The sequence below is a fragment of the Osmia lignaria genome, chromosome 14 (genome assembly GCF_051020975.1).
Source record: "Osmia lignaria lignaria isolate PbOS001 chromosome 14, iyOsmLign1, whole genome shotgun sequence".
In the NCBI taxonomy this organism is placed as follows: Eukaryota; Metazoa; Arthropoda; class Insecta; order Hymenoptera; family Megachilidae; genus Osmia; species Osmia lignaria.
The window spans coordinates 11,072,395-11,097,209 of record NC_135045.1 but is presented as its reverse complement, the minus strand read 5'-3'; the positions used below and the strand labels follow the sequence as shown (position 1 = coordinate 11,097,209).

General features: G+C 35.9%; 1 protein-coding gene across 4 annotated transcripts in view; it reads left to right on the top strand.

The window, feature by feature from the left end:
* The window catches only part of LOC117605593 (uncharacterized), a 161,398-nt gene that overhangs the window by 119,600 nt on the left and 16,983 nt on the right, over positions 1-24,815 (top strand). For 3 of the 4 annotated variants that reach the window (XM_076692114.1, XM_034327110.2, XM_034327112.2), the window contains one exon: positions 19,167-19,266. In XM_076692114.1, coding sequence (XP_076548229.1) covers positions 19,167-19,266 — 100 coding nt within the window. Of the gene's footprint in view, positions 1-10,716; positions 10,966-19,166; positions 19,267-24,815 lie in introns of those variants that run through there. The other variant, XM_034327114.2, reaches the window with a different exon arrangement.

Sequence of the window (24,815 nt, the reverse complement as noted above, 5' to 3'; positions counted from 1 at the left end):
TGATAACATTTTTATTAAATCTGCTACAGTTTGTAGATAGTAATTTTCAGTAGCATTTAATTCTTTAATCATTTTTTATCAAAGCTACTTTTAGTGCTTTATTTTAAATATCTTTACTAAACCGAGATCATTTTTTCAATATCAATTTCAAAAACATAAAGGACTACAAATAATTTTTTGAAAACTTTTCATCTCAGAGAATTAATATATTTTCCAGAGGTTTAATTTAATTATCCAAATAAATTTATTGAAATATTCACTACTCATCAAACACCATTTAATTCCATAAAATTAAATGAATCATTTTTGGTTCTAAAATCTTATACTACCGTTCGCGATTGATTTATCCCTCAAGGATACCGGAAGTCACGATAAAACTCAGAATCGTTGTTTTAATACGAAAGAAGCACGCAATACGTTTATCGAGACGGTACAGATAGTCAACATCCTGTTTGCTCGTCACCGCGACGAAATTTGTCATGGGTCGTGAAAAAGTGCGACGTCGATGGCGTCCGTCCATCCAACCCCCTTGCACTTTTCCCTTTTTTTCTTTTTTCTTTGCTCCACAAACACACCCGCACAGAGGAACCATAGACCTTTGTGTTCCTCGTTTATTCTTCTCGTCACCGTTCGCTTTTCTCTTCTTTTTTACCGCGAACTGAACGAGACGTTCGCGTTGACGAAGGCGACAAAGAGCCGTGCTATCGATAGAACGATGTCAATCTGTACGGCGTGCCGTTAATTAAATCGCGCGAGGAGAAATTGTCGATAGACCAGAGAATAGAGCTACTGGTTGCATCCGTGCATTTGTAGAACGGCTATTTTTATGCGAAAAGGTACACGTGTTGATTATTGTTGTACAAACGACAGATTGTTACGTAATGCTCTTCTAATGATATTATGTATTTAACGGTATTATAGATAGGAAAAATCGTAAATTTTATTAAATACTTTTAGATATTGTTGAAAATGAAAAAATTATAATAGACAATTTTTTATCTTTCCAATCTGATACAATTTCATGACATAAAAGTATCACCAAATAGCACTTATGATGCATCATTTTGAAGCTTAAAGTTTATTGAAAATAATTGTATAAGCGTTTTATTAATATTTCTAATACAAAATAATTGGCGCTTTATTGGAGCAGACAATGTATCAATTAACCAATTTAACATTTAATATTGTCCACTATTTATTCCAATAGGCCATCACTCATTTTGTATTAAGAATATTGATGAGGCGTTCATATAGTCATTTTCTGTATACTTTAAGCTGTAAATTGATGTACCATATGTGTCATTTTACAGTAATTTTATGTCATCAAATTTTGTCAGACTTCATATGTTTCCAAATTAGTCAGAGTTTAATGTAACTGACCATCCGTCATTTTATATTAAAACCATTAATGTGCCATTTATATAGTCATTTTCATGAAGTTTTCAGCTTTAAGTTGATATATCATAAGTACAATTTTGTCACACTTTTATGTCATGAAATGATGTTAAACGAAAAGTTATCTCTAATTGATGGACAAAAAGTTACAGCAAACTGCACCCGTTGAAAATCGAAACAGAAGCGAGCCAAGTGGATCAATCACAGAGACCACACAATTGACCAAATTCCATTTAACGTCACGCAAAATCATTCCAACAAACCAATTAATCCAGAATGGTATGCACGCGTGTGCATAATCGATTACACACACCGCCGTGCATTTTGTTTCGTGCTTGTCAGTGGTTCTTCAAACGGGGTAGCTAATTATAAGTCACTCCTACTAGTTTCTTCTTTTTTTTTTTAATTCCAACACTACCTAGTAAGATCTTTCAATCTACTGCCTCTAAATAATAATTTTGAACAATTCTAAATTTTGCAAATTATATTCAGAAATTAACTCACTGTAGGCAATTTAAGTCATTGTAGACATTTGATTTTTCTCCAAATTTTCATTTTAAAGATTTGATTAGTATCTCAGAATATTCTTTTAACTTGTTTTAAATATGAAAACGAGCAAATTTGCTTATAGATTATAAAAATATATATTTATCTATGATGTATTACGATTAAACTGAAACACCAATATAAATTAGATTTATTAGATTTACGAGAGGAACTCCCCAAGTGTTTAATATTTAAGAAAAGTAGAGAAGTGGGATTTGAACTGAAGACCTTTTAATTGGTACTGATATATTTAACCACAGAAATAGCCATTTATATGTATTAAAATCTTATGCTTTGAAATGAAAGAAATAATTAGCTTTGATAGTTAATATATTTTAAACAATTAGTCATCTGTCTTCAAACTGAAATAAGTGTTCTGCTCAACGAACTTTATAAATTGACAAAACTTCCTCAATAAGTAAATGTAATATCTGAGGAGTTCCTCTTATTAGGAAATGCAAGAATTTATTAAAAGATCGTAATAAATATATTAAAATACAGTAAGAATTTTACTAAATTTTCTGCTGCAAATCAGAATTGGACCAGAAGCTTTCGGACTATGTTCCCAGTTTCTGCATCTTGGCAATGGTAAAAGACCGTCCATTAGAGTTATTAGAGGCGCTTTTCATCCAGCAACAGCACATCATGCTAAAAGTATCAGAATCGTAGGATGAATTATTAAAATGAAATTCGATAAAAGAAATCTCATTCTTAAGATACGTGGAGAATTGAAAGGTGGACGTCGCTTATCGTGTCACAACTATCGATAGGAAACTGGACAGATAACATGGCACGTATTCGATGAAGTTTCACGTCAAGAATCGAGAGCTATCGATACTACTCGACAATGGCAAGAAAGTTTTTTAAGACGGGAAAGTGGTGTCTTTTTATGCTCCCTTTTCAAAGGTTCCTTTTTCCTCGCTGCTATTTTCCGTCGTTTCTTATCAGCACGATACCGTTTTATGACGTTTCTTGGGCGACAGGCGCATTATTGAGCTTCTTAAAAAGAACCAAAGTATTTCGGCCTCGGTGGCGTGAAATAAGTTTCTTTGTATCGAGAGATTTCTTTGAAAGTAAAATGAACACCATGGAATTGGAAAGTTTTACATAAGGGCGGGTGAATTAAAGTTTTGTATAAGTTAGTCAGAGGTACGACTTAAAGAATTTCTTAACACGTTGATTAGCATTTTATTAGAAATTTTATATTGAAAAATAGAATAGAGAAAGAAAATTCTAAATATTAATATTTCGTTAATAATACGAAACTCAAATGGAAAAGTGAAATTAAAAAATTAAATGCTTTCAAGTTTATTAATTCATTCCAAATAAAATAATCAACTTTAATTGCCTGCAATTTATTAGAACAATACTTCATCGTTTATTTTTATAAACACAGAAAATAGGTTGCAGAGGGTTAAAATTGAAATAGAATATATTTGTATGCACTTCCTTTTATCTTTAATCTCAATGGAAATATGAAAAACATTGATTTACCAAAATGGAAACCGTGAATGGATATCTTTAAACGAGAGATAAGACACGTTCGAAGATCGGTTTACATTTTATCGAAAACCTGATGGTGTAAAACCCGTAACAAACGTTTCATTGTTTTGCGGAAGAGGCCAGATAATATTGAACAAACAGCCACCGATGATAAGAGACTTTAGAAGAGGAGGAACGTTCTCGTTCAAACGCAAAAACTTATACATGATGCGACAGAATTTTGTATAAGCCAGTTGCGTTAGAGAGTGTTTTGCGACCCTTTCGTATTGATACGTCACTGTTGAAGGGTGGTGACAATTAATCATAGCCACGTACACCCTCGTGAGTAAGGGAAGTCGATTTCAGAGCGACAAGATATATTAGGGTGGCAGTTTTAACGATTAGATCCAAGCTAATTCATCAATCCACTGACGGGTTAATTCTCTTTCAACAATTGAGCGATAGTCGACTTTTAAACCTTGCTTTGATGTATTATGCTTTATCGTGAAAGGCAAAATTTTACTTACATATTTTGAAAATTAGATTGAAGTTGAAAATTGAAGGACAGAAAATTGGCCTAGTTCTCCAAAAATGTGGGCTGCCCTCTTAGTATTCTTAAATTTTAGAATTTCAGAGTTCAAACCTTCAAGATTCTAGATTGCTAAATTTCCAAAATTTCAAAATTCCAAGGTTCCAAGATTTCAAAACTACAATTCTAAACTTTTTTTTAATTTTTAAGGGATCTGGATTGCCCTAAAATAAAATCCTAGTTACACCAATGAGATTGCCATGTTTACTTTTGCATATTTATTATAATAATATAAGATATCAAATTGAAAACCTAAATGAAAATTAACTATTATCTATTCTAATTTCAAATCACCTATCCTAATTAATAATTAAAATTTCAATATCTCTTATAACATACCTTCACTTCAATTGCACCAGTCAACACATTTAATAACCAAATTTCATTACGTGTACATTGAAATAAATCATTCGTGGCGCTGTTAATATCAAACAGAAAATTCAATTGTGTCTATATCGCGGCAGCAAATTGTTTTAATTTAAGGTCTTGTCAAAATTTCTGCGGGTACCGTGGTCGGCTAGGGGAGCCAGTTTACGGACAAGTTGGCCGTCATTAGGGTGGCTGTTTCAGGGACTAGACACAGGGTCTAATTTAACGTTTATCCAGCAGGATGTTCCTCGTTCCCTCGAAGAATCGCACGATACACAGGGTGCTACGCGGCAAAGATTAAAGCAATCCTGTTTCCGGTCCAAACGTTCTTGCGAATAATCGCGTGATAGTTTTGATCTATCTTGATTAGTATCTAGAATAGACACTCTATCGCTTGTTTGAACGCACTCCAACAGCTGCCTACGAAATCTTTAAAAACACAAAGAGAAACATTCATGGACTCCGAAAGATGCTATCGATGACGTCTAAAATTGGAAACGAAATGCAAGTATAATTAGTAAACGGTGTTTCGAAGAACGCAAATTGCATCGCTATTATCGTTTGCAAGTCAAACAACCGATTGAATATTCAATTGTCAACTGTTTTGGAGGGACAATAATTATTGTTAAGAAAATATTTTTATGTTGACGACTGTTCATTTCGCTGAATCTATGACTCTTTATAAATTTATATTTTTATTTATTCAATAAAAATTATGAGAGTTTCATTTAACGTAGGATAAGAAGCGACTAATTACCGAATTCCAATTAGCATCTAATACCTCGTGATTAATGACTGAAACGTGGGAGTGTCGAATGCATTTTCGTGAGCCGGATATGCAAACACGCGACAGCGGATGTTTATTCTTCCTTGTCGCCTCGCAGACGTTGAATATTCCTCTTCGTCGAATTCGATAGTCGCAGAGGCGCCCCTGTACGAGCTTAAATCGCGCTTAAATCTCTCGCGTGTCGATGCAGACGCGCTCGAAATTCCGACAGTGACTTTTCGATTTGCCTGCTGCTGACTGACGATCGCCTTTCGATAAGGGGTAGAACCAAAAGGTAGAATCTTCACCATTCGAGTGTGACAATTTCGACTTTAACAATATCGAAAGCTACTTATGTCATTGTTAATTATTCGCATTCACGTGGCAAATTAAATAATTAACAGCACTGAAATTCTTAACAAAGGCAGTGGGAATGAATAGATGCTACTGCTAAGGGTGCTACACCCAAAGCTACAGAAAAAAAAAATTCCTTTGCAACAATTTCAGCTTCCATTTAGTAACTCTACCCTCTCAATTTCACTTTCAAACAATGTATTCAAATTTCAGAGACGTTTAAGAGGAAGTCGTTGTAAATAAAATTCAAAGGCAGCCATTATCAAGTTGTCTCCTTTTTCCTCATTCTCTGACCATTATCATTCATTATCAAGGTAAAAATAAAATTCAACTCCTCTAGTAGTAATTTTTGCAAGAGAGTGAGAGGCAGAACGTGTCCTCGTGTACTTGTTCTCGGGTCCGAATTAAACTTACGTTTCTTCTTAGAGAAGAAAGACCGCGTCTCCGTGGCGAATCAACTGCCTCGGCAACGAGGTCTATAATTATATTTGCCTGCACGTTTCTGAGATTTCCGCTGGACGTTTCGCGAGGAACGCGAGCCTTGCTGCATACGCAGACGCTTCGAAATAGACAAATCGATCGAACGTCCAGGCGAGATTCGAATTTCGAGGAATCGAACATCGATTGAAAGTGATTTACTGCTTGGGACATTCCAAGTAACAGGAAGAAATTTTCCAACCCCTGGTTTAGAAGACTAACGTTTAGAATTTCTATTTCGACTATTTTAATCACGAACATCTGACGTTCGGAACCGAGATTTCATTTCCAAAGTACCTTGTGGTAGACGTTTGGTTATGAATTTTCGGGGATGCAGCCGTGATTCTGACGTTACCTAAACTCTAATTGGGGTTGAACCGCAACCGGTAGCGAGATTATATAGTATGAGGTCGGTGTACATACGCCAATAGATAGCTCTAGATCGCGTTTCCACGTTACGACGATAATGGAAGCCATAGAGATGCTTGTTAGAGCGAGCTTCGAGCAAAGTGCATACCCTCGGAGTGTGTTTGAAGCTACCAGGCCAATCGGTTCATTTGTCGTGGCTTTAGATTTCGTGTAAACACGGATGCAACTTGAGCTTGCAAAACGCATTAACACCTTGACTAACCATCTCAACTGTATTTGGTTAACAGGTGAACTTTCATAAGGATTTGGTACTCCTTTAATGGGGGATGATTTTACTTAGCTAATTATAAGTAATTCTGCTAGGTACTTGAAAGTATAATTAAATAGGTTTATTATAAAACAAAATTAATTTTTGGTAGAAGTTTGTATTGATTCATGGAAATCATTGATTATATTATCAGTACCAGCAATATATTTATTAACAGAATTAAAAAAAAAAATTAATTGATGCCATAAAAGTAACTTTCACCGGTAGTTGGCATTTTTATCAAGAATTAACTGAGAAATGATTTTAACTATATAGTTAATATAAGAATAATTGAGCAAATCATTTCAGTAGTATGATTTCTCACGTCAGTGGAACGTCGTCAACCATTAAAGCGTTAATATTATATTAATTATGTCAGGTAGAAAGATTAAGTTTAAAAAATGAAACGATAGTATCCTGCATAACTGCAATTATAGCGCGTCGTATAATACACATCCGTTTTCACGTGAGGCGTAAATTAATTGCGTTAACACTGACTGCCACAGTGAAAAAGGTCGCGTTTGCTGCGACACACTATAAATGCAAGTATACGTTGATTTTAAATAAATTTTTATAAGTATAAGCTGTACTTTTAAGGGAATTAAAAAAGTCTGATAATTTTTAACCCCAGAACAAATATAATCGTGTGATTCAGTTTCCGCAAAGATTAAATTCAGATATCTCCTATCTGTATCTTTATATCTTTAATATTTCTTTATAATTACAGCTTTCAAGTAGATCAATTGATACACACAATAAAAAAAAACTTTCTAGCAATTTTCTCTAATTTCGTATTTGTTTTATCTCGTTGAATTAGATTCAGCATCACGCAGTGTTTTCAGCTTTCTACTTTCCTGGTATAACAAAATTTTCACCAAGAACACTTTTAATTTCTGATAACAAGAATATTATGGATTTGAAAGTTTATTTTTCACTTTGAAACTTCTTCAGAATCATCTGTTAATTATAGGAGACTGGCAAAGATAAAATATCTCAAATTTTCCTATTACAATCTGGGTTCAAATCAATTAATTTGAAATCTAATTACCAGAATAATAAGGACGTATTTTAATTAATGTCACCAAAAAAAAAGAAAGTGTATTCAAAAACAGAGAACCCAAACATCGTCATTAAAAGAGGACATTAAGGATATCGCAGGATCTCGAGTCTATTTTATGGTGACTGAAATTTTTCACCAGGGAGGGGACTGGACACAGGCAATTGCTGGGGCTGCATCCCTTCGCAGCCACCCCCCTTGGCGCAGGTTGGTGTAGGTATGTAAACGCACGAACGAGTTCGAATGCAGCACCTGAGTGAATGCATCGAGCTGTTGGTCCAACGAGTCCCTGTGACCCCCGTTTTCCACCCTATGGGATCAGGGGGAGGGTAATTCGCCCCCCTCCCTCCCCCGTGGTCGGAGAGTTGTTACGGTACCATCGGTTTCGAGTGTAACCTGGGGTCCGCAAACAAGACGACTCCGTTCAATTCGTCGACGCGTCGATTCGGAAGGACCAAAGGAACATTTGAAAGGATTTTTGAGCTGAATGATCTTCGAATCGTGTCTTCCTGGTTGGTGGTTTGGTAGGTTTGAGAATCTTTTTCGAGAGCCTTTCCAAAGTGATGGAGAATTTTTGGGGGATGGTAGGGATTCTCTGACAGAGTAGTAGGAAAATTCAGGAAAATTATTTGATCATTTTTTGATTGGATAGATGGATATTTCTAAAGGATTATTATTATTACTTTCCTTCTTTTGATTTTTTTTCTAGAAGTAATATTTTATTAGTTTTAGAATTTTTAAAGAATGCTTCTTGAATATTGAAGGAAAATAGGAAGATTTTATCTAAATTTTTAATTTACCTTTAATATTATTATAGTAAAACGAGAACTGGGTAGTTTAATGAGTTTGAAAGTTTTTGAAGCATGATTTATTCTCTGAAAGGATAACAGGAAGATAGTTCAACCTTTCTAGAGAATTATTAAATTTATATTTAATATTTCTCTATTTAAGTACTAAAACAGAATTATAATTTATTTTCCTAGAAAAGTTTCGCTGGTCTTATACAGGAGAATTTCTACGAAGATTTAATTACTTTGTTTCGCTTCTCGATCGCGTATAGTTTTCTCAAGGGAAAATCATAAGGGAGATTAGGTAGAAGCGGTGCATCGGTGCATCGATGCGGTTTCGTCTTTAATTAATTTTGCTTGAAGCCAGGACGTCGTTCGTTAAATTCTTTTAATTAAGCCCGTTTAATCAACGGGAGCAGCTAGGACCAAAAACTCGCCAACCATCCTTTCATTATATTCATTTTCACGTCATCAATTTATTTTAACATTAATTATACTAATATCGTAATTTAAATCTAGGACTTTGAAGTCATCCATCAAAGGACTACTTTTCTTAATACAAGAAAATAGAAAAAGAAATTATAATTAGCACTATGGGAATAATTAGAAGTCTAAATTCAAAATTAATTATTCGTATCCTTAATAATAATTAATTAATTAAATCAGTGCATCAGTAAATCTGTGTTAAAGACTATTTATTGTAACCACTTAATATACAATTATTATTATCAATCGTTTAAAATAAAATCCTGAAGAGGATCGAAGGATCTTTGAAACATGAGATTCGCAATCGATCCAACAAAAATTAGTTGATAGCCAAGCCCGTTCGGATCCAAATCCGCATCGTCCTCGTATCTCCGGCAGTCAGAGATCTCGCAGGACTTTGGACGATTTCCACGCAGCGTTGCGCAGGAAAGAGCATCGTTGTAGTCCTGTGTGTTCCTGCGGGAACAAGCGGAATCGATAGCCGCACATGCGCGTGTTGGACATTGAACAGCAAGGGAAAGGTGAAAGAGAGAGAGGGCCGTTTCTCCTCTCTATGGTTCACGTTGAGGAGGGAATCGAGAGGGCAAGGGACGAGGAACCGACCGGCTCCACGTTGAATCCCTCGCGGATCAGCATCCAGTACTCGCAATAGCACGCTAGTCGCGATCACGTTGCTCCTCCGTGATCGCTTCGAACCGTCCACCTTGATTCTCGATTAAATAAATCGACAATTTTCTCGACGTCAGTGCGTCCTTTTTTGGGCGGTCAGAAATCGGTACTCCAAAGGAAAATCCAAGTGGTTCCTAAGTTCACCTGTGACAGCTTTCAACTGTCCACCTTGATTCTCGATCCTTGATACCATCGATCTGAAATTTTCTCAATGTTAATGTATCAATTAAACCGCAAAGATCATCAGTTATTCAGGAGAATCTGAATGGATTTCAAGTTCAAATGTGACATTCAAAGGAAAATGGTCCAAATGGGTTTGATCATGGGATTGACCATTCAATCACAAATGTAATTATGATCCAATAATTCATAGTTTGCTAATTGCTAATAAATATAGTGATTTAAAAGACAAAGCGAGCAAGTTTGAAAATGAAATACGAATTCTAAGATTCTATTGGGTTTGGCAAAGATCCTTCCAGGTGTCCCAACAGTCATAGAAATTAATTAGATCATTTGTCATGAATGTACATAAGTGACTGATAAGAAAAATGTCCAAGTGATTAAATGTACACTTCATAATTTTCCACGTTTCGATCACTTCAGGATAACTGATCTTTGACAAATGATTTTAAAAGATTGACAAGTGACAATGAAGAAAAACATTAAATGTATTTAATAAAGTTCAAAGTTTCTAAATGAGAAATTATCATAAATGTCACGAGTGAAAGTCTCCAGTTGCACGACGTGATGTATCTATCAGTGATTCATTCGAACTCCGGAAATCAAGGAAGTTGAATCGAAGAAATGATTTCGTTATTGTGAAGCAGCTCGAATAGTATTGCGAGCGAAGACCCAGACCGATCCACGATGACTATCATTAAACGATCGCTCGGCCAGGTTCAAGGACTGTCGTTGCCACGACACCGTGTTACCCTTCCCTTTTTATAACGTGGTCTTTGGTATAGAAAGACTAACCATGAAAACTAGAGAATATAGCACGAAAACTATTAACCATCAAGATGATCAATTTGATCCGATTTAATGAGGATTTATCATACGATGAATTAAGATTGATTGCAAGATGGATGAAGGTTGAACGTCTATAAAATCACTGTTAGTTTCTATATATTACGTAAATGATATAATTATGTTGGGTATGTACGCCCACAGAGATAGCAACTCCCATTGTTAAAACAATTATTAAACAAAATGATGTGAAATTATTAGAAGATCATTAGAAGTCGGGAGACTTACCAGGCCTGCCAAATGGACAGATTTTTTCGATGGAAAAGCCACAAGGCACAGGAAGACGTGAGTAAAACCATGAGAAAGGGAACGATGGGAAATGGTTGAATTTATTGTTCTTATGATAATTACAATTTTACATTAATAATTAGCACTTTGATTATCCTACGTGTCACTGGTGATTACTTCTAGATGTATATTTAATATAATTGAATAATTGAAAACGAAATTAATGGAAATTTTAAATAGCATTTCATAACTTATTCACCGCTTAATTACTGTAGATATAGGAAACTGATTTGACAATTTGACCTTCCTTTTTCTTTCATTAATTACTGCAACAAAATTGCATTGGAAATCTCGATCATGGTAGTCGGCGAGTTTAAATGAAAAATGATGGTATCCTGAATAATAGCAATTACACCATGCTGTACTACATAAGTACATCCGTTTGCGGTGCTTGTTAATGGTACGATCACTTAATTTTTCACTTTAAGCCGTTAATATTCTATTATTCCTCGTGTAATAGTAATATTATTCAGTTTTCTTTCTTTTGCTCTGCTTGACTTCCAGCTGACGGAGTCTTCGCTGATCCAACTTATGATTCAGAATTTAAATTTAATTTCTTTTAGGCATTAGTTTTCCGATGTACGAAAGTCCTTTGTTTAAAAATTCGTTTCGTAAATCAACCACCATTGATTGAGAATTAATTATTCTATTTTATTAAACTCCTGGCAATCAAGGTGTTGATAAAAAAGCAGATGAAAAGGAATAAAGATGGAAATACGGTAGGATTTAGGTTCCTTTTTGGTTTTGAATACGATTTCCATAAATTTCCCAACGCAATGCATTTATATAGTACGATTTCTCAAGGATCATCGGTTAAACTTTTGCTGGTCGGAAGGATCATAAATTCGACCACTTGCTACCGTCCTCGTTTACATTTGATTATGCGGATTGCTGACACGGCTTCTTACGTTTCCCAAAAATGGTCCCACCGGTGCATGAACGACACACCGGCCGGGAGGAAAAGAGTCGAGTCCAGGGTTACGAAGTGGAAGATGAAATTATGCATGTATTAGGAGACCCCGCTTAAACGGAGCTGTTCCAGGTGGAACGAGTTCCGAGAAATTGTAACTCGCTTCCTCTCCGCGTAGCATTGCGTTTTCCGAACCGGTTTCCACGCTTAAAACACTCTGCTCCACGTAATAAGTGGCCATACCGCGGAAAGATGTTCTGAATGAACGAGACACTTCTATCCGTTGCACCAAGTAAACGAGAATTCCTGGTCGCGATAGATGACATTTTGCAGGAAATCGAATTCTCTTCAAGAAGATACGTTTCCCTATAAAAATAAAATTAGAAAAAATAATAGTAAAAATAGATCAATTTTGAACCTCGTGAAAGTAATGAAAAAATTTTGAAATGTTGTTATTGCTTTCAATTTGAAAAATAGTAATTATTCAAAGCTGCCAAACTCTCAGTAATGTAAAAATAAATTATTTAAAATTTTGTATTTTAAACTAATTTAGTATTATTGGGGGATAAAATAATTATCTTTATTGTGTTTAATAGAATTTCCTTTTTTATCAGGTTATTTAATCATAGACAAATTTTTCTTAGAAAAAGTAAATTTAATAAGGACTGTATTTTTAATTTTCATTATGGTTTCTACTTTTGAGATGTCATAGGATAATAGTATGAATAACACAGGAGGGTTAAAGGAAAAAATTATACAAAATTTCACGCTCAAAGCAGCACAGTCTGCCGTCGTATTCATTCATGGAAATAACGCGATATTCTGAAAGAGTATCACCAAGATTTTGATACAAAGAACTATTCGTCGTCGCTGTGAACTTCGCTATCCGTGAAACGTCGGGAAAACAACGTCTTGGCACGAAGCGGCATTGCGACAGGGGGTTGGGATACGCCGGGACGGTGACAAATCACGTATTTTTCTCGCTCGGTCAGTGTCTCCCGTATTCGGAGCCAAGAAGAGGATTAAATACATTTCGAGGTATTTTTTTTCTCCCTCGACGTATCGTTCATCAGACTTTCCACGAAACGTGACTCCTCTTTACTTTTATTTCAACCCTCTAATCCTGACTTTAGCCGGTGAATAACCCGGTATTTTTCGATTCTCAAACACGAGCTCGATTTATCCGCGAGCTTCTCGAACGTTGATTAAGATTTAGCCTCGAGTCTGATCCCATTTTTCTCGTTAACTATTTTTGATGCATCGAATGCCACGGATGCATACAAATGCGCTTGCATTTTCCAAGGGGTTGTTTCCCGCTTCCTGTACTGGATAACAGGCTATTTCCTGATGGAAGGGGTGGTTTTATGTCCTCGACATGTTTCTTACTTTAGCTTGCCATTTTTCTTGTAATACATGATGGATTCTTGCAATGTATTTTGAATAAATTTGCACGTCATTTAGGCTTGGAATTTTTTTTTCAAAGCAAACTGTAGGGGATGAAATTGATAAAAGTTCCAATTTCTCAATCAACAAAAATCCAATAAATTAAACTACTATAATGCAACAAAGAACCATCGCTTCATTGAACTTCAAGTTTTCTTCACCGTACAAGACTTTTTTTCAGTAGATTTCTTCGAAACAGCCTGGAGGAAAGTTTCTCATCGTTCGTTAGTCGAATCAAGGAAAGCTCGATCTTTTACGCGGCTTTTACTATCGAGTAATAAAGCTCGACGAGAGGCATCGAGGAAAATAAATTGGCGCCAGGCCTCGTGCCTCTCCGCTCTTGGCTTTTTTCCGTGAAAAATGCGAGCCCTCTCGAGGGCAGCGTGAAAGGAGAAAGTGGAGTCGAGTCGAGAGCAAACGCGGCTCTCTTTCCTCGAGTATAAACTGACATTCAACGAGTGCGAGCTTTCTGCTCTTTTCATTTTTCGCCGCAGTTTTTTTGACTTGTGGCCATGAAAAATTTAAGGGCACTTCCCGAGCGGTGTGGAAATTATTACATCATCGGTGGAGGAGTTCTCGAGGGATCAGCAACTCTTGACAGTGAAATGTCTCTGGGTGGAACTTGCTTTTTTGCGACATCAAACGGAAGTTAGATTGATTCTAGTTCATTGTTAGATGGAATATTTAAAGTTCCTATTTCATGGAGACATGGAGTTCTTTGATAATTGGGTGTCAAATTCCCAAGAGACTGTTTAGTTTTAATTGCAATAATTATTAGAATTTTCCTCCCCTTAAGATGTAATTAACACCTTGAGGGCTTAGACTGTAGGAATAAAATTTAATAATGGCAATTATTTAATTCTTTAAAATATCCAAATATGAAACGTGGAAGGTTTGACATTGTATTACATTTCCTCGATATTCGTATTAATTAATTCATTCATTACCATTTTGAGATACAAGCGAACGGAAATTGAATATTCGCTAATGGACAATATGAAACTGAAGCTATTGTTTCAACGAGCAACTAGCCATTTTGTAGTAAGAGTATTGATGGGACCTTATGTCATTGTGTTCATTCAATTTTAAGCTTCGAATTTATGTACCTTATTTGTTATTTTGCAATACTTTTATGCCATGAAATTATGTCAGATTCTATACGTTTTAAAATTGGTCATTGTTTGTTTTGCCTGACAATCAGCCATTTTATATTAAGAATATTAATGAAACCTTTATATAGACATTTTTATCAAACTTTGAATTTTAAATTGGTATACCACAGGAGCTATTTCGTAACACTTTTATGTCATAAAATTATTTAAAATTTTATATATTTCAAAATTGGTCATTGTTTTCTTTACTTAACAATCATCCATTTTATATTAAGAATATTAATGAAACCTTTATATACCCATTTTTATCAAACTCTGAACTTTAAATTGGTATACCATATGAGCTATTTCGTAACACTTTTATGTCATAAAATTATGTCAGACTTTCTATGTTTCGAAATCTATTTAACATACAACAACCTTTCAAAAAAATTCCAGTATTCCATTATGTCTCAGCAATCATTTACCATTTTTCAGTGACATAAATATACATACGTCGCTTAAAACGACCCACGCAGAATAAAGACCGCTAAGAAACGCGACACTGAAAGTTCAAACATGCCGAATTGTCCGTTGATTTTGCATATTAGTCCGCCAAGTGCACGCTTGTTCCCTTCACTTTGGATAGTTGTCTCGTTCTCCGGAATCGTCCGGTAACTCGACTCGGTCCGATACTTTTCGAATAGCACATTCAACAGACGGATAACATTCCGCTCGGCCGTACCTCGGTGCTCGGCCGCTTTTCGAGAATTGCTTTGAGGATCGATTAACTTCTCGGCGGGCAATTGGCAAGAGAGTATCTCGAGAAATTCGTAGCCTTATCGCGGCGTGGTATCTTGACCGTGCGCACGTCAATAACACGGCTGAATATCCGTGACAATGCGCGAGAGATACGACGAGCATAACATCCACGAGTTTCGCATTACAGGAAGAGTCGGCTTATCCACTCGAATCTAATTGTTGTGCCTGTTGGCCGAATGGTGGTTACCGGGTCGTTCACCACATTCACACCCACACCAATGGTCAAGCCAATGGGAGACTAGCCGATACTGCTGTGTAACGCGAGCGAGACCCTTTTTCGTTCGCCAGCCTCGATTTATCGGGCTTGATGCGCCTCACTGATCTCGAAAATGAACATTTCTTTATTTTTCATGGGTATTTTGCTCTTTACCTCTGTTTAACCCGTAACATGCATACTGGTCATTGTATCGCGTGGATACAATGGCATTATTGAATCCATAGGACCCCACAGAAATGTTCAAAAAAGGGAATAAATTATGAATTGCAATTTTGATGTGAAACAAAGTATACCTATTGAAATTATTAAATTTGTATATTCGAAATCAAATGAGGCTTCTGCAGGAATTATAATTAGTGTACTTTGGTAATGAAAAATATGGTTGTGTCTTCTGGGAGTAGTACTGCATAAACGAATTGCAGCTTACACAAATCAAAGATATTAATAGCTTTACAGCTTTGGTCCTGTCGGAACGATGAATTACAACTAGAAATTGATGATCAATGATCCGTAACATAGCTATGTACAAGCTTGGTATGCTTTGATATCACAGTTTCCCAGGATCTTGATGCAGCAAGCTGCTATGAAAATTCATAAAAATTATACTGCTATCTGTGAATGTATCCATTTTCATATAATCGCTTTATTTTTATTCAATTTTATATCATCGAACCGTGACAAACTTTCTATGTTTCAATATTGATCATCGCTTGCTATAAATAGCCCCAGCTTTTTTTATATTATGAATATTAACGAACTATTTATACAGTTATTTGCACAAAATCTTAAGCTTTAAATTGATATACGACAAGTGCTATTTTGCAATAATTTTATGTCATCATATCGTATCAGACTTTCCAGTAACATGCTGATAGTATCCTTCGTATAATGGACAGTTTCCATGCGAAAGCGCGTGAAAGATTGAAACTGTTCTGATAAACACGTTTGAAAAACATCAAGAATCTCGTCCTTTGTGCCCGTATCAGGCTGCAAAGTAATTATCAGGCGTTCTAAGCAGTTTCAAGCGACTTCACCCTATCGTTTACGAACAACCCCTGCGCTTCCAGTCGCTTCACTCGCAAGCACGCTCTCAGCCGTCGAAGAATCGCCGATAGAACGACCCATGGGATCCCGTGTGCCCTCGGGTACACACAGAGAGGAAAGAGTAGGCTCGAAGTGAGGCGAAGAGAAGAGAAGAGGCGATCTATCGGGCGTAGCGGAACGTGTACATGGTGTACACACGGCCAGCCCAGTTTTCTCCTGTTCGTTGGAACGTTTTGTCACAAACGTGTGTGTGTGTGTGTATGTATGTGTCGTGGCTAGAGGCATTGTGTGCTCACCGTGTGGAGCTGTTGCTTGATTAACCGCCGTAGAACGTTGCATGTACACACACGGCCGAGCAGGCAACTTGGCTCTCTCGCATTATTTACAGCTAATGGTTCAAAACGCGGAAGTCCGCTAGCCGTACGCCATCGCGAGAGAAGCGGATCTTTGAGCTGGACAGAAATTTTCGAAATGTATTTTTCTACAGACACAAGAATTCTGTTGCTAGAATTTACAGAATTTCTTCTAATGAAAAACAACGGTATCTTCATTGGAATTTGAATATCTTTATTTAAATTTAATTTTTGATAAATGGAAGTCACATATATTTATGTTGGACAGTGTTGATAATTATGGTTATTATGATTATTTAATATTTAATATCTTAACACGTTAAATGCCGTGGGGGCCACCGATGAGTTACACATGCACCACAAATTACACATGCCTGAATAATTAAAAGAAATCCATGGAAAAAAATAGATAAAATAATGTAAAGTAGCAAATAGGAAGCTTGAACTTTGAAATTTGAAAATTAACTATTCCTATTCTTAATAATTAGAACTTCAATACTGCGGTATTCAACGTGTTAATTGGTGATATGGTTTTTGAGGTACAACGAAATTTTTAAAGACACTACGATCAAGTGTCTGTTTAATTTTCCTTCGTACAATATTTTTTAATTTATTACTTATGTATTTGTATTTTTAGAATAATTGAGCTGTCTATTTGCCAAATTAATTAACTCGAAAAAAGTAAAGAAATTAATAAAATATAAAAAGCTGAACATCAGTTGAGTGCTAGAGCATTAAAATTTTAACAGATTCAAAAATTGGAGTATTTTGAATCCACTTTGATCTCTGTTCAGCTCAATTATGTTTTTATCTAATAATTAGTCGAAGAAATAGAACAATTGACCCCACTTCGCCAGTTAGGGGTTTCACTCAAAGTAGGGTTAAACATTTTCCACAATTATCTACACGTTCGAGAAGAAAATTTCGAATATTAAAACGTTCTTCGATAACATTCCAGCGCACCAAGAAAAGGGCAAACTTACTAGCGTGCAAACATCCCTTGCATAAAGTTTCTCCAGAAGCGGAACGATACAAGAGGCAGCCAGTATCGGAGCCAACTCGTCGGTTCGACGAGTCGTTATCGTTCAGGCCACGTAGCTACAAAACAATTGAACAGCCTGGAAGTTTTCCAGTTGTCTGTACCGCAACCCTCGCTAACTCTGGCCCGTATTTCATCCACGATGCGACCGTTTTCGCGTGAAAAACAGCAGCGTCGCGAAATTTCGTCGCGCTCAGCGGTGTCGTGAAACTGATCGGAAAGCAGCGGAATTATTGGCCAGAAGGAAATTGGGTGAACGAATCCAGAGTCTCGCGCAAATCGCATTTTCAGTTGAGCTGAGAGCGTAAAACGGATACCAAATGGATTACCGATCGAGCGGACTCGTAGCTAGGAACATTGAAAGCAGGTGCCGGGATGAATTCAACTCGCGTTTCCAGATCCGCTTCCGTTGCCAGTCTTTTGACGGGCTCTGTGTTTCCTTCGTGAAATGCAATCGCTCCGGGGTGGTAAATAAATTTACCTTCAACTGAACGCACGATTTTGAAACGCAGAATTGATGGGTGAAAGGAAATCTAAATTTGTATTGTGGATGGTTTTCTGTGGATTGGGTTCTTCTTGACGTTTGAACAAATGAGATTTAGAGTAGAAATTCAGAATTCAATTTTAGAACGGAAATTTTACGTTCTAATTATGAATTAACCCTTTGCAGACGATGAACACATATGTTTGTCTAAACATAATTGTCATAGTAATTTATAATCCCGTACTTATTGCATTATATTCTTGATACAAAACACTGCTCTGAATGTAGACAGTAAAGATTTATAATAGATGCTTTGAAGAATGGAATCATTATTTCTTTTACTATAAATAAATAATATTTATAGAGGGTTAAAAGTATTGTACAATAGTATTTATGGTATATCAATTTGAAGCTTAACATTCGACAAATATTTTTTATTAATTAATTTTTAATCAGTGCAGTGGAATTTTTATTGCACTGATACTAAAGTAGAAACAGATACACTTTTCAATGGTAACATTATTTAATTAATTATTCTAGTAAAATAATTAAATACAATTATTATACCTCCAATTAATGAAATTAGAATTCAGATAAATTTTTCACTGATAGCGTTGTTTAACAACATTTATAGAAATCAGTGGGAATATATACAAAAAGAAAGAAACAGTATTGAAATTGTATCAGTGCCTCTTGAACCCTTGCTCATAAATTAAGGATTACACAATATTTCAGCTGAAAAACGAGAATATAATTATCTACCATCACTAACATTCAACTAAATTGATGTTTTAGGGTCTGGACAATGTGAGCTCAGCGACCCTCAGGCCTTTCAACTCGGACATCAACACACCGAGAATTGACAGCTATAGGTTCTCGATGGCGAACCTAGAAGGTAAGCTAGCATTTTGACAACCCCTAGCAAGAAGTAGACGTCTCTCGTCCTGTCTGCAATTTCCTTCCTCCTCTTGTATCCTATACCGAAAGACACGTTTCTATGGAGCAAAAAATGTCGAACGTCCAGCTTTGTTCGTTCAGGTTCACCCTCGTATGTAGGACAGTTTTTCTAACGTTCCACCCTTTTCCATTTCGGTGTGCGGTGAATAAGTTGATGGACGGCATATCGCGTACAAAAGGAACATCTCATCTCGCGATATTATGGCATGTTTTTTTTTTTCTGGAAATAAGAAGAAGAAAAGGAGTACGCTTTTGCGTCGACGATATTCTCGCTGCGGGCTGATTTTTCTCTCGTTACGTCGAAAGAAATTCTGGTCGCTGAATGGTCGTGTAACGTCCGTGAAATCGAGCCACCGACTAATGAGCTTTTCTCCGGACAGTGAAAGAGGGGACCCGGCCGGTAAATGGCAATTTCCGGTGTTTTATTGCACCTTGCGCCGTGATTTCGCGGCAAAGCGAACTGCAACTGTTCGACCGAGAATTTGTTACGACGCGACCATCTCCTTCCAATAACGGCTCTTCGACATCGTGAATCATAGTTATCGGTTTACGTGGATAGGAAATGGACATTTTAGAGAGTATGTATAACGATTCCTCGAGGACGACAGGAAGGATATTGGCCGAAGAACGCTCACGGGCATCGATTACGATCCTACTGGCTGATTGATTCATGGTTCATAAATTTTCTTGACAATTTTTATTACCTAATCCTCTGTTTAGGTAATATTTCAGAAAATTTCAACCTTTTAATTTTAAACATTTGATACACCATCATTTTAATGAAGTCTCAGTTTCATTAAGATAATTCTAATTAAGGGTTGCAACATTATTATTACTTCATTAAGCAGTAATAATACACTATAAGGAAAGATAATTTTCCTTTTTCTCAAAATTTAAATTTTATAATACAATGCATAACAAATGTTAGGTGATATAATATTTCCTTTATTAAAGTATTTCTACTCTTTCGTGACTCGATATTAATTCTTTTGAATTTTTGACATACATATGTCAAAAAGTTTTCCTCTTCGACTTGGCTGGTAAGCCTCGGGTGTCTCGTAAGCAGAATCGAGCGTAGAAAATTCGACGTTGGTCGAACGTGTTGCAACGTTCGGTCGTGGCTAGTATCGCCGGTCACGTTCGGTTCGTCCCCTGCGGCGATTCTGCGGCAACAGCAGCTGCAACTGCAGCGTCGAGCCTCGCACCTACACCGGCATCAGCCTTATCTGACATCTTTTCAACTAGCTGCAGCCCTCCCGCGTCTCGAGAAAAGTCGTAGACCCGTTTCGCACCCGCGTCATCGCCTAACCGCACGTTGCGCGCGCTCGATAGTGTGAAAAATCCCCTCTGCGGTACATATATGTATACAACGAACTTTGCGTCCTCTTCGTCATTCGATAACGCGCGACAAGTTGGGTCGTTTGGATGCGAAATAGCGTGGCATCTTCTTTTCATGGATTCTCACCATCAAAAATTTCCGTAGAGATCTGTCAACCACTTTGTAAGGAATTTTCTTATTTACTTAATTCTGAATATCTAAAAACACTGTTTTTTAAATTAAATTTAAAAAACAGTGTTTTTAGATATTCAGAATTATTTTGTATAATTAAATAATTAGTGAAAGAAAAAAGAAAGCAAACTTTAAATAATTTCAGTACTATATTAATAATGGGAGGTACAGATTTAGAAGCTGACATTTGAAAATTAACTGGTCCTTTCTTTAATAATTACAGGTTTAGTATGCCCGACTATACGTGGTCTTTTCTACTGTGACAGTCAATGTGTTAAAAGGAAAATTAAAATAAAAGAATTCTTTGCACTCGGAATAATAATTACGCTGCCATAATATAATTTTTACGAAAATAGAAATGGCAAAATTCTGTTTATAATTATCAAATTCGTGAAATGAAAATTAAAAAGCTTTGGAGTGAAAATGGTTAAAAATATAAATTAGAATATTATTAAAATGATAAATGAATTCAGTAAAAGTATAATTACCGCTTGGTAGAATTTGGAGCACGTTTAATGTGGCCGTTAACGTGTTAATAATTCAGTTACACGTGTATAATTCAGCATACATTTAACCGATCTACATCTTTATCGGAAGAGCTGAACACCTGCATCTACCTTATCACGTCTCACGACGATCGTGTTTCTTGCTTCGCTCGATCAACCACGTTCAAAGTTAGCTGACGTCGTGTAGAAGTTCAGAGAAAATCTTTCGTTCGCTTAACTCCTTTCCCCAGAGCGGTTTAGCGGGCTTTAGCGAAACGATAAGAGATAAGCAATCGCGAACGATCGAAAATGCGAGTTTTGTCCCTTTAGAGTGACGCAAAAGTGGGCTGATAAAGAACACACCGCGGCTTTATGCTCACCGATATCGTAAAACGACTATCCGGAGGATATCGTATCGTTTGGGAGGATAAGAAACTCGTTCGCACGTGTGAGATTCTCCATGTTGACATTTATGAATTCACCTGGAGAACAATGGAGTAAGAATTGAAAAATAATTCAATAGCTAATATTTTAATCGTTGTGCACCATTCGTGTTAAATTGACCCAGCGCAGAAATTCAATATTTAACAATTTCTTAATAAAACTTAATAAAGATATTTGAAAAATATATTCATCTAGTAAAATATTATTTTTTCTGATATATGCAAATTATATAGTTCAGGTGTGATAAAAAATGTTAATGATTCACAAGAGTTAAATATTATTTACTGGACTATTCAAATGAGTTACATGTAAAAATCAAAACTAAAATATGTAAAAGATAGAATACTGTGAAATTTTATAATTTTATTATTTTAAATTATTTTAAATTTTATAATTTCATTATGAACATTTTACACATATTCAATTTACACAATTACAAATGTTATTTTTGCATGTATCACACATTTTGGACACGTTTCATTAATTTCACCCAATTACACCAAATTCAAATTTAATTAAAATTTTCATTTCATCGATCGTTAAATTCATACAATTTTATTATGTTACAATATTATGCCAGTAAAAATGTATTCAACGTTTAGGAGATATTTGCATCTTCGCCCATTTTCGCTACCCCAATTTATTCTCTTTTGACAAATTGTTTCTTCTTAGTCGGGCAGGAACATCCGGCGGAAAATGTTGAAGGCAGAAATTGCCGGAGGCCAGAACCGGTCGTGTATTAGGTTCCAGCTTCTTCTGACGAATAACGACGCGAGTTTATTCCACTGTCACCCCTTCATCCTACGGCCATAATTCACCCCGTGGATTTTATTACGATTCCAAGACATGGCTTTCTTACCTTGCCGAGGGTGAATTTATTTTCCGAGCTCGTAAAGGTGGTTGTGAGCGTGGCACGCGATCAACATCGCATGCTAATACCGTGAGAAATAAAAGGGAGAGATTTTCTGAAAAATTTCTCCAGGTATTAAATGATGCTTTATTAAAAAAGAAACAAATCGGGTGGATTACAAAAGCATTCTATATAATTAATTTTAAAACAAAGTTCGTATTTTTCAATTTTTAGAATATGTAAAAAAAGGGTCAATAATTTTGTCTGCTCTAAAGTAAACTTTCGTTGTTTTATATTTATACAGTGGTTAATAGAAAACATTTTTTCAAAACATCCAACAAAGTTTCTTGACGACCTTCGAACTTCGAATATCTTCTTTTCATGCATTAAAGAACAATCTAAAAAGCGGAGATTTATTCAGAATAGAAGCTTCTTGAATATAAATCAGTTTTCGTGCAAGAAACTTTGCAGAATACACAATGCAGCAATGCATTTTCAATTTTCAGTTTAATTACTAATTTCAATCTTCTTGTTCCATCATGAGTTTAGCTTATAATAAAAATTTTTATTATATATATGTTCATTGCTAACTGCAAGGTGACTCTTAGGTGAACGTCCTTGCTCGATTTCAAACAGGATAACGCGGCACGGTCAAAAAATTGCTCCCAAACAAGAGAGAAACGTTCCTGGCGAGACAAATTATTACCGTAGATTAGTCCACTCTTGACTTCTTGCGACACAGTTAAAGCGACTGTCGTTATATTTCACGGTAATACTGCAGACCTGACTAACGAGCCCCGCAGCTGTTTTATCGCGCGACACAGCCTTAAAGGTTCTTACGTCGCGTTTAACCTAATTACATACTTCTCCAGCGGACTACGATCTTTCTGCTGATGCGACGGTCTGTTTAATTGCACGAAAAAATTCACTGTTTCCTCTGAGCTGCTTGTGTCACGGATCGTCTGCCTTTGATGCACGATCGTTTAAGTTGACTGTAACAACTGTACCCCTTTTCGCACAGAGGATAATGTGAATGATTTATATTTTGTTTTCTGTAAATAATTCATTCGCGAACACCTTATAAAGTGGAAAAATTCAAATTTTAATGAATTGGAAATGATAGTGAGAATAATAAAATTTAACCCTTTATGGGCAAACTGCGTCGTTTATGTCCGAAACAAATTCCTGCTGAATATTTATTTTTCCAATTAATCATTTAAATATTTGACTCGAGGAACGATTATATCTTAACTCTTGGACACAAATTTACAAAAACATTTGCAAGGATATTAATCTAATTAAGGATACTAACCTAAAGTTTGATATATAATTCTTAAAAACAAATTTCAAGTGTTGAAAGAATTTTTAGAGATATGGTGTAAAATTTGGAAAATGAATCTAGTATGAAATACAAAATTAAATTAAAATTGGGGCTCTCTCCATGGTCCGAGGGTTAAAGTAGAGCTTTCGATAAGTATCTCATAATTTGGTTAGATTTTTTGAAAGTCAAAAACAATAATAGAATTAGTCGTGAACATAAACGACCCACGATACCCACAGAAGTTATAGAAAATATTTTTACCTATGAAGGGTTAAATATTTTGATTTTATCATCAGTAGAATTTTCTATTACTTCTAACGATCTATTAAGTACTCCATTTTACAAAAACCATTCTGCAACCATTTTTATCTAATCACTCCAGTTACATTGTCTTTGGGATAATTACTGTTTAAAGATAACAATGCAAAAACTTCATTTGCTATTAGTATAGTAGTTTAAACGGTACTCAAGATTCTACAAAAAGATTACAAAATAAATATAAAAATTCAAACAACTTCGATTAGTTCGTCGATGGGGTCTCGACTGGCCTCGCTTTCTGACATCTTTCAGACGGTGCGTGCACACTGCACACGCAACACCGAGGGCTGATGCACTAGTGTGCAAACTAAAAGCCAACTAAAACGAGACGTTTCGTGACGCAGGGCGGGGCTCATTAGTTAATTAAACAAACTGTGGGTCATGTGCACGCGATCGAAGGTTACGGGGTCCCCTTTTGTTAAAGCGTGTCTCGTGTTTCGCTCGTTTGCACACGCTCGACACACGATTCATTTCGGCTATGATTTTTCTCGCAAACATACGTGCAAATGTTTTCTAAGAAATTACAAGGTTCCTGTTCGGGAAAGGAAAATATACTGAG